At 64.3% G+C, this 17,077-nt stretch overlaps 1 protein-coding gene across 11 annotated transcripts in view; it reads left to right on the forward strand.

Annotated features, from left to right (window-relative positions):
- Window positions 1-17,077, forward strand: part of PLEC (plectin) — a 149,052-nt gene that overhangs the window by 26,910 nt on the left and 105,065 nt on the right. For 2 of the 11 annotated variants that reach the window (XM_065582319.1, XM_065582322.1), the window contains exon 1: window positions 12,304-12,519. The exons of the other annotated variants lie outside the window; for them this stretch is intronic. In XM_065582319.1, the coding sequence (XP_065438391.1) occupies window positions 12,429-12,519 (91 nt within the window). In that variant the 5' untranslated portion in view covers window positions 12,304-12,428. Of the gene's footprint in view, window positions 1-12,303; window positions 12,520-17,077 lie in introns of those variants that run through there. 11 annotated transcript variants of the gene reach the window in all.

Genomic DNA, 17,077 nt, shown 5'->3' on the forward strand with positions numbered 1-17,077 from the left:
TAGAATTCAAAAGGCCCTTGACAAATAGGAGAATTGGTCTGAAATCAGCAAGATGAAATTCAATCGACAAGTGCCAAGTATTTCACGTCGGAAGGAAAAATCAGATGCACAGCTACAAACTGGGGAGTATCTGGCTGAGTGGAGAACTGCTGAACAGGATCTGGCGGTTATAACGGGTCGCAAACCGAATCTGAGCTGTCAGTGGTAGTGTTGTTGTGCTGTGGAGGGCCCAGGGTAGGAGAGAGAGAAGGTGGGTGAAGTAATGTTTTTACTGGGTGGGGATCAGTCGTTCTCCGTGGCCGCTACTTTCCCACTCTCAGGGGCTAAGCTCTGGAACAGGCGCCCCAGGGAGATTGTGGGGTCCCCGCATCGTTGGTGGTTTTTAAGAACAGGTTGGACAAACACCTGCCAGGGCTGGTCTAGGGTTACTTGGCCTTGCCTCAGCGTGGGGGGCTGGACTTGACGATCTCTTGAGGTCCCTTCAGCCCCACGATTCTGTGATTCCGGGATGGAGGATTCTCCATTGCTCGGAGACTGAATGTCCCTGCTGTGGCTCAGTTCGGAGTCCCGGGTTTGCTGCAGGAGTCACTGGTGAGGGGTTCTGGGCTGTGGCTGGGAAGAAGGTTTGGGGGCTGGGGTGGAGAATCAGCTGAACGTGATCCGTATGTGACGCTGGGGCCAAAGGGCTAATGGGATCTATGGATGCATAAACGGGGAATCTCGAGGAGGAGCAGAGAGGTTATTTCACCTCTGTGTGTGGCCCTGGGGCAAGCACTGCTGGGATCCTGGGGCCAGTTCTGGTGCCCACAGTTCAAGAAGGACGTTGATAAATTGGGGAGGGATCAGAGAAGAGCCCCGAGGGTGATTAAAGGGTTAGAAACCTGCCTTAGAGCAAGAGACACCAGGGGCTCAGTCTCCTCAGCTTAACAAGGAGCAGGTCAAGGGGCGACGTGATCGCAGGCGTGGGGAACAGAGATTAACAACAGGCTGCTGACTGTAGCACGGGACGGTCTAAGACGATCCAGTGGCTGGAAGCGGAAGCTAGACTCGTTCAGACCGGAAATAAGGCCTAGATTTTTAACAGTGGGAGTAACTAACCAATGGGACAGCGTCCCCAGGGTGGTGGGGGAGTCTCCAGCACTGGCAACGTGTGAATCCAGACGGGCTGTTTGTCTCCACGCTCTGCTCCAGGAGCTGTTGTGGGGCAGGGCTCGGGTCCGTGCGACATGGAGGGATCACAGTGGGCCCTTCTGGCCTTAAACTCCATGAACAGAATCTACAAATATCCGGGCCATGTTGTGGGAACATAAGAGCAGCCGTACTGGGCCAGAGCACAGACCAACTAGCCCAGTCTCCCGTCTCCAGCACTCGTCTGTATCAGCGCTTCAGAGGAAGAAAAGAGAACAGAGCAATTATGGAGTGACCCTCCCCTGTTTTCCACTCCCAGCTTCTGCCAGTCAGAGGTTGCCCCAAACATGGGATTTCATCCCTGACCATCTTTGCCATCACAACATCCCATGGCAGTGAGTTCCCTAGGTTAGTTGTGCATTGGGTGAAAAAATATTTCCGCTTGTTTTGTATTAAACCTGCTGCCTGTTAATTGCGGGTGACATCTGTGTTTTTGTGTTGTGGGAAAGGTTAAATAACTCTTCTCCAGGCACCTTCTCCACCCCAGTCATGATTTTATAGTCCTCTGCCTTACCCCCTGTTAGTCGTCGCTTTTCCAAGCTAAGCAGTCCCAGGTTTTGTAATCTCTCCTTGTATAGAAGCCGTTCCATACCCCTAATCATTTTTGTTGTCCTTCTCTGAACCTTTTCCAATTCCAATGCATCTTTTTTGAGATGGGGCCACCACATCTGAATGCAGTATTCAAGATGTGGGCGTACCATGGATTTATATAGAGGCAATATGATATTTTCTGTCTTATTATCTATCCCTTTCTTAATGATTCCCAACATTCTGTTTGCTTTTTGACTGTGGCTGCACATTGAGTGGATGTTTTCAGAGAACTATCCACAGTGACTCCAAGATCTCTCTCTTGAGTGGTAACAGCTCATTGAGGGCCCATCATGGTGTACGTCTCGTTGGGATGATGTTTTCCAGAGGGGGCAATGAGGGGGATGGGGGTGTCACTGCACTGCAGGGGGCTGTGGGGGCCTTGCTGCACTGCGGGGGGCTGTTGGGGGCAATGAGGGGGATGGGAGTGTTGCACTGCGGGGGGCTGTGGGGTCATCACTGAACTGAGGGGAGCTGTGGGGGGCAATGAGGGGGATGGGAGTGTTGCACTGCGGGGGGCTGTGGGAGCATTGCTGCACTGGGGGGGTGGGGGCTGCCCCGCAGGAGGGTGGCTCTGTCGGGGATCGCGCCCCCTTCCCCTGCTGGGAGCTCTGCCGGGGGGGCCGGGCAGTTGCTGGGGGGGGGGCCGCGGGGGCACAGGGCTGTGGGGAGCCGGCCGAGCCAGCCTTGCAGCAGCTCCTATTACAAGGAGCCAGGGACGTGCTCTGAGTGGGGGCTCCCTCTGCCCAGCCAGGGCCCCTCGGGGGGGAGCCGGCGGCTGGAGTGCTCTGGGGGGAAGCCCATGGGGGTGCGTCTATCGGGGGGGGCACAGGCGGGGGCACCTCGTGGGGCACAGCAGGGTAAGCTGTGGGGGGCCCAGTGCCCTGGCTCCTGTGCAGAGCACCCCCTGCCGCCAGGGACACCCCGGGAAAGCTGCTCCCGGGGGCGCCTGCAGGGTGGCCAGCCCCTCACCGCCCTGGGTTGGGGTTTGCCCAGGGTCTCCCTGTAGTGACAGCAGCTGCCATTAGGGGGCCCCCTGACACTGAGCAAAGGGGGTGTGGAGGCCGACCCCGGCGCCCGCCTCTGCCAGCCAGCGGGTGTGTGGGAGCCCGGCTTGTCCCCGTGCCCCAGCCCCGTGCCCCATGCCCCGTGCCCCAGTCCGGCTTGTCCTGCAGCCCGGCCCCGTGCCCCAGCCCCGAGAGCTCGGGACGTTTCCACCAGGAGTGTAGGGCCGGTGCCCGCGGGGGTCAGCCACTGTCGCCCCAGCCAGCAGCCAGCACTTGGCCTTTGGAAGCACCCAGCTGGGGCCCTGTGCGGGGCGCTGGACGGCCCCTCCCCCTGGGCCCTGTGGTCCACATCTCCCTGTGCCAGGCCGCGGGTGGGGGGGACGTGGGGCAGGTCCACCCCAGGGCCAGAGGACGTACGGGGTAGACAGGCCGATCCCAGCCCCCGCATGTCCAGCTGTGCCAGGCCCGGTGGGGGGTCAGACACGGGCAGCCTGGCAGCAGCTCAGGTTTTGTGGCACCGTCTCGCTGCCCTTCCAGCTGGAAGTGGTGCCTGGTGCCAGCGCCCGCACAGAGCTCCCAGATCCCTGGCGCCAGGGCCCGCTCCACCCTGCGCCCCCCAGGGGGCTGCACTCCCCCGACAGCCCCAGAGATGTGGGGGAGAGACAGCCGGCGGGGAGTGTCGAGCAGGGCTACGTAAGGTGGGGAATGGCGAAAGGGACCATTTGGGTGGTGTGACGAAGTGGGACTGTTCTGAATGTTTTCCTCAGTTTCCCCTATGCAGTTCTTAAGTGTCTAGGTGGTGGGATAAGGGTGTATGGTTTGCTGCAGAGCAAAGGGCCAGGGTACATAAATGCCCGACACTCTGTCTCCTAACAGGTTTCAGAGTAGCAGCCATATTAGTCTGTATCCGCAAAAAGAACAGAAGTACTTGTGGCGCCTTAGAGACTAACAAATTTATTAGAGCATAAGCTTGTAGTCCACGAAAGCTTATGCTCTAATAAATTTGTTAGTCTCTAAAGTGCCACAAGTACTCCTGTTCTTTCTGTCTCCTAGCAACTGATGGCCTGGGCCCCTCCTCTGCAAAGGTTTCAGAGTAGCAGCCGTGTTAGTCTGTATCCGCAAAAAGAACAGGAGTACTTGTGGCACCTTAGAGACTAACAAATTTATTAGAGCATAAGCTTTTGTGGACTACAGCCCACTTCATCGGATGCATATAGAATGCAAAGGTGCCAACTGAAGGTGTTGGAGACAAAGGAATCAGGTGACCTCCTGGCCTGGGAAAGAGACAAAGCCCAGAGAAGGAGGGGCTGGACGGGAGTTTGAAGCTAGCTGGGGACTGGAAGGGAGGGCAGACAGGGGTCTGCCTCGCTGGGCCCCAGAATGGACCTGGTGGAGGGGTCCCGTTCGCTGGACCTACAAGCTCTGTTTTAGACCGTGTTCCTGTCATCTAATAAACCTCTGTGTTACTGGCTGGCCAAGAGTCACGTCTGACTGCGAAGTGGGGGTGCAGAACCCTTTGGCTTCCCCGGGACCCCGCCTGGGCAAATTCGGTGTGGGAAGCGCACGGAGGGGCATATGCTGAATGCTCCCAGGAGAGACCCAGGAGGTGAAGCCGTGTGAGCTTCTTACCCTGAAGACAGTCTGCTCCGAGGGAGAGGAGGCTCCCCAAAGTCCTGACTGGCTTTGTGGGGAGCAGTTCCAGAGCATTGCCCGGGGACTCCGTGACAACTGGTGGCAGAGGTGGGATGTACTGCACCCTGTGAATGGCGCTTCTTGCAGTAAGTGACTGGGGAGCAGTAAAACAGAGGGGGGACGGTTTCAGGGGACGATTAACCCCTGGGAGTGTGTGACCAGCGAGAAGGACTGTTGAAGTAACGGGGTCCCCCTGGGGATTGCAGCGAGCAGTCTCAGGAGCGGAGGAGCTTGCCGATCAACCCCGGGAGAGAGAAGGACTTTGCTGTAACAGGGTTCCCCTGGGGATTGCAGCGAGCGGTCCCCGGGCGGAGGAGTCTGCGGCTCAACCCTGGGAGAGAGGTGGTGACCATGAGAAGGGCTGGCACACTAGGGGTTCTTCCTGGAAACTGTGCGGGAGCTGAGAGCACACAGGCCTGTGAGTCCAAAGCAACTTGGGAACAGCGGAGTGATGGCCTATCACCATCTCCTTAAGAAGGACACTGTAATCCTGTGCAAAAAGAGAGGGTTACGCATTGGGAAGTTCACCAAGGCCCAGTTAGTGCAGCTGGAGGACAAGGACCGCTCTAAGGAGCAGATTCCTGACCGAGATGGGGCTACAAGAGGATCTAGGAGCAGCTGGAGCAGTAGCCAGGCATCCCCAAGAGTCCTGTCCCCAACCGGACGGGGGTCTTCACGATCGGGTTCCCCATCGGGATCGGAGACAGATGGGACTGGAGCTGAGTCTGAGAGAGCGAGAGGACCGTGAGAGACCGCGAGAGCCCGAGGAAAAGCTGCAGGAGAAGCAGCAGCAGCATGGACTGGCGCTGGTGGAGCGGAGAGGCATAGGGGGCTCCCCAGGGGTGAGTGGGGATAGACCCCGGGCTGCCAGTTCCGCAGGGAGCCTCGACACTAAATTGCTGCCCCTGGTTAAGGGGGGGGGATGTGGATGCCCACCACACGGCCTTCGAGCAGGCGGGTGATTTGAACCAGGGGGACCCTGCGGAAAAGCCCCGGTATCTAACACCCTTCCTGGGTCCCAAGGCCATAGACGCCGTCAGCCAGATGGGTGGGTGGTGGACAGGCTCTCACTCCTGGTCCAGGCCTATATGTCTGCGTGGAGTCTCCTGGGCTCAGGCCCCTTGGACCCCCAGTGGGAGCGGAAAGTGGGGGTCAATGGGGAGACATGCCTGGGGTGGCGAGACCCTGGGACAGAGAGAACTGTTGTCGGGCCCCGGGTGGTGCAGCCGCAGATGCTGAAGGGCTGTGTGACCTGGGTGAAGGTCCCAGGGATGAAGCCCCTCTCCCTGCCTATGGCCCAGATCCCTGTGCAGACCCAGGAGGATATCAGCTGTGAGGTCCTGATGGGGGGTGACTGTGTCTCTTTGGGACAGGATCCAGGGAACCAATTGGCTAAGATGGAAATGGTCACTGAAAATGCAAATGACCTGGCTGGCAGGAGGGAGGGGCTGCTGGGCTCAGGATACCTGCCTACCTGTAACCAGACCCCTGGGGCTGAGTGTGTTGGAGAAATGCTCCCCACCTCCCTGCACACCTGGGAGGGGGCTCACGCTGGCTCTGATGCTGTAAGGAGAGCAGAGAGCTCACTGCCTGCCCCCACTGGGACAACAAGGACAGTGCTGGGCAATGTGGGAGCTGAGACCCCAGCTGAGTGGGGGGATACACAGGGAGGGCAGGTCAGCTGACCACCAGGTTTGCCTGGTCCAGATGTGCTGCTGGGAAGTGATTACACAGCAGGGAGGGAGCTACCAGGGACAGGGCTCAGAGGGGATGTGACCCCAGGCCCAGCCAGCGAGAGGGAACAGGTCCGACTCCCTTCCCCAGCAGCTGAATTCCAGACCGAGCTGCAGAGGGATCCCTCCTTGGAGAAGCTGAGGGAACTTGCTGGCCACAGCGCTGCAAACCCACTTGGGGAAGGCTGCAGGGACAGAGTCCTGTGGGAGAAGGGATTCCTGTACTGGGAATGGGCTCCCCAAGGGGAAGTAGAACTGGGGGAAATCGGGAGGCAGCTGGTGGTGCCCCAGGAATCCACGTTCGAGCTGCTGTATGGGAGAAGAGTGAGGGGACCCCTGGACCTGAAAAGGGAGGATTGGGAGGAGAAGGGGGAAGACCCCTGGGTGGATCTCTTCCCTGAGGTGGGAGCCAATCTCCCCATCAGGAGTCCCCCATTCAGAGTCACTGGGAAAGGAGCCCAGAACCTGGAGAGAGAGGTCAAGGACATGCTGGCTTTAGATGTGATCCAGCCGTTCAACAGCCCATGGGCCTCACCCGTGGGGCTGGTCCCCAAGGGAGACAGGATGATCTGGTTCTGTGGGGACTATTGGAAGCTTAAAGCCATCACCGTGTCTGATGCCTACCCCATGCCTAGGCCTGGGGAGATTCTAGACAAGCTGAGGGGGATGGAGGACTTGGTCCTGGCGTACATCGATGACATGTGTGTCTTTAGCCAGACCTGGGAGGAACAGGTGTCCCAGGTGAAGAGGGTGCTGGGCTGCCTCAAGGTGGTGGGACTGACGGTAAAATCTGGAAAGTGTAAGGTGGGGATGACAGAGGTGTTGTATCTGGACCACAAGGTGGGGAGTGGCTGCCCAAGCCCAGAGCTGGCCAAGGTCAAGATAGGGGCTCTTAACCAAGAGAGCCCGAATCGCAGCCCTCCAGACCAAAGTGCTGGGAGAAGACCCAGTCCCAGTTTGAACCCCAGGGGTATTGGGGTGGCAAAAGGGCACGGGCCGCATAAACCTTCCCACATGCGGCCTGCGAGTGCCATCAAGTGCACTCGAACTAAGGGAGGGCATGAAACTGGAAGGGCCTGGTGTAATTCTCACCAAGGAATGGGAGGGATGTTGGGGCATCCATGGGAACATTGCTGGGTTCGAACTTCGCAATGGTCACTGGCTGCAGTGACCCCACTCAGTTCGGTCTCGAATGGGGGAGAGATGTGACGAAGTGGGACTGTTGTTAATGTTTTCCTCAGTTTCCCCTATGCAGTTCTTAAGTATCTAGGTGGTGGGATAAGGGTGTATGGTTGCTGCAGAGCAAAGGGCCACGGTACATAAATGCCCGACACTCTGTCTCCTGGCAACTGATGGCCTGGGCCCCTCCTCTGCAAAGGTGCCAACTGAAGGTGTTGGAGACAAAGGGATCAGGTGACCTCCTGGCCTGGGAAAGAGACAAAGCCCAGAGAAGGAGGGGCTGGAGGGGGTTGGAGTTTGGAGCTGTCTGGGGACTGGAAGGGAGGGCTGGGCCCCAGAATGGACCCGGCCGAGGGGTCCCGTTCGCTGGACCTATGAGCTCTGTTTTAGACCATGTTCCTGTCATCTAATAAACCTCTGTGTTACTGGCTGGCTGAGAGTCACGTCTGACTGCGAAGTGGGGGTACAGAACCCTCTGGCTTCCCCAGGACCCACCTGGGCAGACTCGCGGTGGGAAGCGCACGGAGGGGCATATGCTGAATGCTCCCAGGAGAGACCCAGGAGCTGAAGCCGTGTGAGCTTCTTGCCCTGAAGACAGTCTGCTCCGAGGGAGAGGAGGCTCCCCAAAGTCCTGACTGGCTTTGTGGGGAGCAGTTCCAGAGCATCGCCCGGGGACTCCGTGACAGGTGGAAGGTCCCAGAGAAGCCCCCGGCAGCGGGATGGGGACTGGGAGTCACCCCCCTGGGGTGTGGGCTCATTTCAGACCAGGATGGGCAGAGCCCAGGGACCGGGGCAGAGGGCCCCCAGGCCAAACATGCCCAGGCCCCAGGGACTGACCAGATGGGCCCGTGGGGTTTCCTCAGCTCCAGTCAATGTGAGGGGGGAGGTCTCCCTGCAGCCCCCGGCCCCCCAGGATGCCCTCGCACTGGTTGAAGGTGCACCCTGATGCCCATGCAGCCCACAGAGCGTCTGGCCGGCGCCTGGCACGGCTGAGAGCTGTGCTGTGGGGCTCTGGGGACGGGCCGCGCTGCACCGGGGCCGCGGCTGCTACACGCAGGACAGACGGGCAGTGGGAACAAGTCAGCCAACAGCTCCGCATCCAGAGCCCGTGACCCCCCCCTGCCCTGCAGGGGGCACGCCGACCCCCCGCAGCCCACCGGGAGGGCAGAGCCCCCTGCTACAGCCTGGGAGGGGGCGTCTCCAGCCCTGCCCCGTCTGCGGGGGGCGCTGTGGGGATAAGGCCTGAGGCCCGGGACAGGGCCTGGCCCAGCCAAAGCAGCTGGTGACCGCAGAAGCACTGAGTCACCCGGGGTGGGGGCGGAGCTCTAAGGGGGGCTGTGGGAGGGGCTCTGACCGGTAAGGAGGGGACTGGGGGTGGGGCTTTAACCTCTGGGGGGGGGCGGAGCTGATGGGGGGGCTCTGAGTGGTAGGGGCGGGGCTGGCACTGGGAGCTGTGGGTATGGTAGTGGGGGGGGCTCTGACCTGTACCGGTGTGGGGCTGTGGGGAGAGCCAGGCTGTGACTGGTATGGGTGGGGCTGTGTGGGGCGGGGCTCTGACCAATATGGGGGGCACTGGGGCCTGTGGGGGTGGGGCAAACCTTTTACTGATATGGGGGCACTCGGGACTGTAAGAGGGGCTCTGACCGGGATGGGGGGCATTGGGGGCTGTGGGGGGCGGGGCTCTGACTGGTGTGGGTGTGGGCACTGGGGGCTGTGGGGGGCGGGGCTCTGACTGGTGTGGGTGTGGGCACTGGGGGCTGTGGGGGGCGGGGCTCTGACTGGTGTGGGTGGGGCACTGGGGGAATGGTGCTTTGAGTGGAACTGGGATGGGGCTCCGTGGGGGGGTGGGCCTGTGAGTGGTATGGGCGGGGGGGGGGGCTCGCGGAGGTGGCTCTGCGTGGTGCAGGCACTGTGGGGCAGGGGCTATCTCTGGGTGGGCTTGGTGCCTTCAGTTCCGTGGGTGGTTCTGCGTGGGGTGACAGGGTCTGCACCCCGAGTGAGCACTGGAGTGAGGGGGGCTGGGGGGCTCCCTGGTGGGGGGCTTCTTGCCCCGCATCCCAGATGCCCTGGTCCTGGGGGGTTTGCCATCGAGCTCCTGGCAGGGTCTGCCAGTGTCTGCCTAGATGCTGGGTGAGCCAGCGCAGTGGGGTGGGTTTATCTGTGCTTTCCCCCTGGTGCCCTGCAGTGGGGTGGGGTGGGGGGAGCTTGCTCTGGGCTGCGGTGCATTTGTGGGGGTTGGTGGAGGGGGCCGTGGGGTGGGGGTCTGTGCTGGGGGGTGGGGGCAGGGAGTGCCCAGGGATGTGGGGGTTGGTGGTGGGGTGAGGGGAGGGGTGTGCTGGGGGGCGGGGGTGGGCTGCATGCATCGTGGGGGGAGGGGCAGGGGGTGCTCTGGGCTGTGGTTTGCATGTGTATGTGCTGTGGGGCGGGGGTCTGTGTTTGGGAGGTGGGGGCGGGGGGTGCCCAGGTGCGGGTTGGTGGAGGGGTGTGCTGTGGGGTGGGGGTCTGTGCTGGGGGGTGCCCAGGTGCGTGTGTGTGGGTTGGTGGAGGAGTGTGCTGTGGGGTGGGGGACTGTGCGTGGGGGCGGGGGGTGCCCAGGTGTGTGTGTGGGGGGGTTGGTGGTGAGGGGAGGGGTGCGCCATGGAGCGGGGGCATGCGCCGTGGGGGGGAGGGGCAGGGGATGATAGCAGCTCGGGCGTGGGACCGATCCGGCTCAGGGCCCGGCGCAGCGACGCCGCAGCGAGGGATTTCCCCAGGGTTGTGGGTGGCACGGACCCTGCGTGGCTGCAGCCTCCCTGCACCAGTCCCCGAGTGCCAGGCAGAGCTGGGTCCCCATCGGCTCCGGCCTGTCCACGCCCCGGCCGGGCAGCATGGCCCTGGACGAGCCCCTCTGCCCTTGAGCAGTGCTCGCAGTGCCGTCCTGTGTGCTGTGCCTGTGGGCAGTGGCCGGCATGTCCCTGGCGGTGAATGAATTCCCTCCGCGCTATTTCTGTCGGGCGCCAGGCTCTGTCCCTCCCTCCCGCTGAGCCCTTCGCACCAGATTGGGTTACCCGAGGCTTTGGGCAGCTAAATTTAGGGCTGATGCTCCCTCCTCCCGTGTGGGGCTCCCGCCTCCACCTGGTTCTCCCAGTGACTCACCAGCGTTCCTGGCACAGGGACGGGCACCTGGCCTGTCGGCCTCCCGCTGCCTGACTTGGAGCAGCTGCAAATGAGATGCCGTCCCGGAGCCAGATGGGGGCCCGACAGCTCAGAATAGCAGTGAGTCACCCTGCAAATCCCAGCCCGTGGCAGTCACCGGCCTGGGGCGCGGGGGCTCGGCCAGATGCACCTTGCTGCAGAGCCTGCGCACCGACTGCACCGGCCCCCAGCTCTGTGCCCTCGCCAGCCCCCAGCTCTGTGCCCTCGCCGGCCGGGTCCCTGGCACAGCTGGGGCAGGGCACGGGTACCTGCCAGGGGTTTTGCTTGTGCATTGGGGGCGCCCAGCGCCCTGGCACGGTGGCTGGCACCATGAGCCCATGCGTGCACATGGGCCGTGGCAGCGAGGCCAGCGCATGCCCAGGAGCCGGGGCAGAGCAGAGGCTGTGTCCTGGCCAGTGGCATCCATGCTGGGGAGTGGGGGTGTCGGGCCCTGCCGTGGGGACGAGGGGAATCTGAGCGCAGGGAGGGGGCAGCTGGAAACGTGGCAGGGCCTGAGTTCAGAGACGGGGCTTTACAAATCCCCCGGGTCGCCTGGCTGCCGGGGACAAGCCGGGGGTGAATGCGCCGCGTGATAAAAGGACGTGGTCCCTTCTGAAGGAGCCTCATGCACTACGTGTGCAGCCCAGCCAGGTCGGGGAGCCGCCGATGGCCAGGGAGTTCGGGGAAAGGGCCGTGCAAGTGGATTCACTGCCACAGGATTCGGCCTGGCTTGGACGCAGCAGGGGAGGAGGAGCAGAGGCATTTCCAGCTACCCTGGCAGAGCTGCGGGGCGGGGGAGGAGCTGGGCGGTCTGTGGGGGGAGCTGCAGGTGAAGGGCACTGGCTCCTCGGGGGGGTGCAGGCTGCGGGGGTCTGGTGAGCAAAGTGGAGTTGCCATTCGCCCTAGGAGGAAATCGGGAAGAGGGGGGGCAGACAGACAGAGCCGGATGCTCGGACAGCCACTGAGCGGCAGAGGCCGGGCGATTGGCCCCGAGGCGCATTCCCGTCCCCCAGTGCTCAGCCGCGGGCGCTCTGGGGCTGCCATGATCTGTGCCGGGAGCTCTGTTCTGCAGGCTCCTGCATCTCCAGCTCGCTGCGACCAGGCCGGCGGGGGGGCGGGGGGCACCCACCAGCCTGTGCTGCCCCAAGCCCCCGAGGCCTGTGTTCCGGTGCCAGGATGCTGGGCTTCGTCCTTCGTTCCCGACAGCGCCGTGTCTGTGACTGGCCTGTCCCCAATTCCCTCTGCTGCGTCAGCTGCATGTGTCATCTGGCTGGGCTGCCCAGCTGCCCTGTGCGTTAGCCGTGGGCGGCCGCGCTGCACCCCCGAGCTGGCTGCATCCAGTGTCTGGGCAGCGGTCACTAGGCCGGCTCACGGCTCTGGGTGCTCTGGAAGGGCCGCGGGTCCTGGCCTGTCTGGGGCCGGGGGATAATTCCCCATCGGACTCTGTCTGGGCCATCCCCGGCTCGCTGGGCTTGGGGGCGGGGTGGGCTGGATGTCCCGCCGCACCCTGGATGGTGAAGTGGGTCAGAGGTGAGTATGGGGAGCCCTGGCTTGTGCCCCTCCCTCCGAGTGATATGGGGCTCGGCCCTGCTCCCTTCCTGCAGTGCTGTACAGTGGGTGCCGTGCCAGGGCGAGGGGCTCAGCACCCCCTTTATCCTGGCTTTGCCCCGCAGGGGGCAGGCCGCGTGGGCCGGCTCCTCCCAGCCCTGGAGCCGTGGGCGGCTGTTCCTTTAAGGGGTAGGGCCAGGCCGGCTGGAATGTCAGTCCAGCAGCTGGGCTGGGCTGGGCTCTCACGGTCCATGCCTGCCAGCCCCAGCCCCTGCTCGGCACCCATGAGAGACACCAGGAGCTCTCGCTGCGCTGACCCATGGCCGCTTTCAGCCTCGGCAGCCTGCCCCCCAACCCGGAGGAGAAGGACTTTATCCAAGCCTACGAGGAGGTGCGGGAGAGATACAAAGGTACCAGCCCTGCCCCCCGGCTGGCCCCATGGTGCTCCGGGGGGGCTGGGGCTCCTGTTCCGAGCGCCTGGGCTGGGCCAGGGGAGCGCCCGTGTGCTTGTTCCCATAATAGGGCATACCAGGCACTGCCGGCAGGAGCCCTTCGTCCGGCGCGGGGCTCGGCTCTGATGGGACCAGCTGCCAGGGCTGGGGTTCGGGGCCAGGGGCATCTAGGATGAGCCAGGCAGGGCCGTGGGGGGTGGCTGGAGCCAGGCTCTGGGGCCTGGGCTGATGTGGGCAGGCAGGGCTGCCCCCTCTGATATGTTCAGGCTGAGCGAGCCGGGGTTGGGCAGGACCCCAGCACCTGCACGCACTGACTTTGGGGGCCCGGCGCCAGATACCCGCTGGGCACCAGCTGCCCTGCTGGGCCCACCAGGCCCCATGGCCTCATCCCTGGGCCCAGAGGGCGCCGTGAGGCTGGGGCTGTAAATGCTGGGAAGGCCGGAGCGACTGTGTCTGGGGCCCAGCTGGGCTCCGGGGTGACGTCTGCGCCACAGGAGCTGGCAGCTGCTGTGGGTTTGGGGTCCAGGTGGATCCACTGGCTTGGAGCGGGGAGTGCACTGCATAATGCTGGGGGGTGCTGTTCCCCCCGGGGGCCCTATGGAAAAGGGGGTTGGCTCTGATAGCTGCCCCATCCTCCCTCTGAGACGCACCTGCAGCAGGCCCAGGGCAGTTCAGGACACGTCTGTGAGATCCTGTTGCAGGGCCCCCCCTTGCCCCGTGTGTGAGACCCTGCTGAGCCCTCTGCAAGGGTCTGGGAGCAGGGCGGGGGCAGGGGTGTGCGCTGGAGGAACAGGGCCGGAGTGTGTGTGGGGATGGAGGGAGGGAGCTCTGGGAGTACGGGGGGGCAGGGGTGTGCGCTGGGGGGACAGGGCCGGGGTGCGTGTGGGGATGGGTGGAGGGGGCTCTGGGAGCATGGGGGGCAGAGGTGTGCGCTGGGGGGGACAGGGCCGGGGTGCATGTGGGGATGGATGGAGGGGGCTCTGGGAGCATGGGGGGGCAGGGGTGTACGCTGGGGGGACAGGGCCGGAGTGTGTGTGGGGATGGATGGAGGGAGCTCTGGGAGTACGGGGGGGCAGGGGTGTGCGCTGGGGGGGACAGGGCCGGGGTGCGTGTGGGGATGGATGGAGGGAGCTCTGGGAGTACGGGGGGGCAGGGGTGTGCGCTGGGGGGGACAGGGCCGGGGTGCGTGTGGGGATGGGTGGAGGGGGCTCTGGGAGCATGGGGGGGCAAGGGTGTGCGCTGGGGGGGACAGGGCCGGGGTGCGTGTGGGGATGGGTGGAGGGGGCTCTGGGAGCATGGGGGGGCAGGGGTGTGCGCTGGGGGGACAGGGCCGGGGTGCGTGTGGGGATGGTGGAGGGGGCTCTGGTAGCACGGGAGGGCAGGGGTGCGTGTGGGGGCTCTGTGGGAGGGCTGGGGGTTTGGGAACAGAGCTGCGGTGGGGCGGGTGTCAGACGGGCGGGTGCTGGCTGGGATTACAGGCTCTCTGGAGCCCAGGGCTTTGGGCGCATGTCAATAGCAATGGAATCTCTGTAGCTATTTAAACAAGTCTGGCTTCCCCTAGAGCCCTCCCCCCCCCCGCCCCTCACCCCAGCCCTCCCCTGGACCTCCCCTCCCAGCCCTGTCCAGGTCTCTGGTTCTGAGCCGCCAGGGCAGTCTCCAGGCTTGACAGATGCAGGGGGAGCTGGGGGCTGGCTCTGTGCAAGGCCTCCCCCGCCCTCCCAGACAGGCCTGCCCCTTAAAGGGGAAATGCATGTGGCCTGGTCTGCCCCTTCGGGAGGCTGACGGGCAGGCTGCTGCCCCCCAACTCTGGGCTGCTGGGGGCGTGCGGAGCACAGCTGGGCATGAGGGTGTGGATGAGCCCCAGGGAGGGGAACTCCTGGAGGTCCCTGGCTGGGCCAGTCCCGGGATGCAGGTGCCGTTCTGCCTAGAGTGTCTGGAATACGTGGGGAGGGGACAGAGCCCGGTGGGACCCTGGCGGGACCCTGGCAGGGGGAGGCGTGTCGCTGTCAGGGGCTGTGGCTTTCCCAGCCCCGGCCGTGCCCATGCCCTACTCTGTTGCTGTGCCCCCTGTGCCTGCCCATGGGTATGGAGCGTGGCCCCCAGCTGTGTCTGGCCCTGGGGGGCTGCGTCCTCGCCGTGCCCCATCTCTGCCCTATGCGGGAGGGACAGCATGGCGCTGCCCGGGGCTGGCGTGTGCCCGGCTCGTGCTGCCCCTGCAGACTGGGCCCTGCCAGCAGGGTGCGGTCGGAGCCCTAGCAGAGCCGTCTTGCCAAGGGGAGCCCTGAGCCCGCCACCCCCGGCTGGCTGAGCGGGGGTCCCCTGCAGGGGTGCTGAGCTGGGTGCTGACGTGGCTGGGGCAGCGTTAGGCTGGCTGTTCCTCCCCCCGGCACTGGCCTCCTCAGGGCTGGAGCAGGGGCTGCTGGTCGCAGGTTCAGTCCCCATCCTGCTAGGGTCTGCTACTCCCGCCTGCCCTGGGGGCACTGCGCTGCCTCGCCATCCGTCCCGGGCACCCTGCCCTCGGATAACCGGTATCCCCTCTCCGGATGAGTCCTCGCTGCAGCCCCCCCTGGGCTCGTGCCTCATGGGCGCTGAGAGGCGCCACTTGGTCTCCTGGTTAAAGTGCTCAGGACTCCTGGGTTCCATGCCTGGCCCGTTGCTGGTCCTGGGGCAGCTCCCTGAGGAGAGGGTGCTGGGGTTGTCACTGCCATTCTGTCTGTGCTTGTGTTCCCGGGTGCTTTGCTTCCCCGCCTGGGGCCAGCGCGGCCGGTCCCCCCGAGGTGAATTCCCCCGGGGCTTGGCTGCTGCTGGAGATCCCTGGCAGGCGGTGAGGGGGCGGTGCGCCGTGGCTGTTTGAGCACGGGGACTGGGGATAGGTGCTGGGGGGGAGCTGGAGAGGACCATGGGCCATGCTGGCTGGCAGGGTGAGGAGGTGCTGAGCCCGGCCAGGGCCTTGGAGGGGCCGTGACTGCGGGAGTCGATCCTGCCGAGTGGGCTGTGGGAGGGTGCAGGGCCAGGATGGGGGGGAATGGCAAGGAGGGGCTGTGGCTAGTTCCCAGCGTGGGCTGAGGCTGGAGCCGCCGGCCTGGCAGTGCCAGCTCCTGAGGCCTCCCAGCCCCCATTAGGCCTGGTGCACCCCCAGCCTGCAGCCCCCAGCCCCGGGGGCAGCTCCACCTCCAGTGCCGACTTTGGGGCCAGAGCAGGGCCGAGCTGGGATTCCTCGAGGGAGTCGCCCCCAAAGCTGCTTTGGGACGAAGCTCCGTATCCCCTGCCCTGGCACGGGGAAGCTGCAGGGTAGGCTTGACCCCCTGCCCATCCTCTCCCGCCTGCTGCCCTGTGGGCTCCCAGCAGGGTGGTGTCAGCACAGTGCTACACCCCACGGCTAGCCCTGGCATGGGGCCTCCTGCTCTGGATTTATTACCCTCCTGCAGCACTAGCACAGAGCTGGCACCAGGCAGGGAGTAGCCTGCCAGGACGCAGAGCCCAGCCCCAGCCCTGCAGCGAGGACAGCGTCCCTGGGCGTGCAGGGCCTGGTCCCCCTGGGACGCTGCGGGACCTGTCGTGTCCATGCATGTGCCCTGAGCATGCATGGGGGGAGGGGCAGGGCCTGTGCCCTAGGTGTGCATGGGGTGGTTATGGGGGGAGGGGCAGGGCCTCAGGGACCATTCCCCCATGGGTCATGTTCACTGCTCCTCTCTTCCTTGGGGGGCTCCCTGGGACGTGCTGCCCACTCTCCAGCCCCCGGGGCCATTGTCAGCCATGCCCGGTGGGGTCTGCCCCTCCCATGGGGCTGTGGAAGCAGCTCCGCATCTCTAGGCAGAGCTGTGGGGCCAGAGCCAGCCTCCCAGGAACCCTGAGCTCAGAGCCCCCTACCTGCCCCGGGTCGGCTCCTGTCCCCTGCTTGGGAGCAAGCAGCTGCCTCCTGGCTGGGCCAAGCACTGGGCCCAGGCTGCCGCCCGGCACAGTAGGACACTGGGCTGGTAGGATGGTGGCCACCCTGCGCCTCGCAGTCATGGTGCTGCCCCGTGCCCCACATCGCACCGCTGGGCGCTGAGCTGCAGACCGCTCTGAGGGTGCTCAGGCGAGCTGGCAACGGAGCCGAGCTCTGCGGGGTCCCCAGAGCCCGAGCCGGCTGCCCCGGTCCAGCCGTGGGTTTCTCTTTGCTGTGCAGATCTACCCTGGCAGGGCGGCGGGCGGGGGGCCAGGCCGGAGCGCTTGGGGCTGACTACGACTGGCCCTTAGAGGGGCCATGAATGAACCGGTGCGGGGCCAGGCCGGAGCGCTTGGGGCTGACTACGATTGGCCCTTAGAGGGGCCATGAATGAACCGGTGCGGGGCCAGGCCGGAGCGCTTGGGGCTGACTACGACTGGCCCTTAGAGGGGCCATGAATGTACCGGTGCGGGGCTAGGCCCAGAGCCGGGCAGGGTCTGGCTTCTCCAGCGGGTTGTTCTCAGCGAGAGCCTGGGGGCCTTGGTGCGGGAGGCGTCCTGTGGGGCCAGGCCCCTGTGCATGCAGGGG

Source organism: Chrysemys picta, chromosome 2, assembly GCF_011386835.1.
Source record: "Chrysemys picta bellii isolate R12L10 chromosome 2, ASM1138683v2, whole genome shotgun sequence".
NCBI lineage: Eukaryota > Metazoa > Chordata > Testudines > Emydidae > Chrysemys > Chrysemys picta.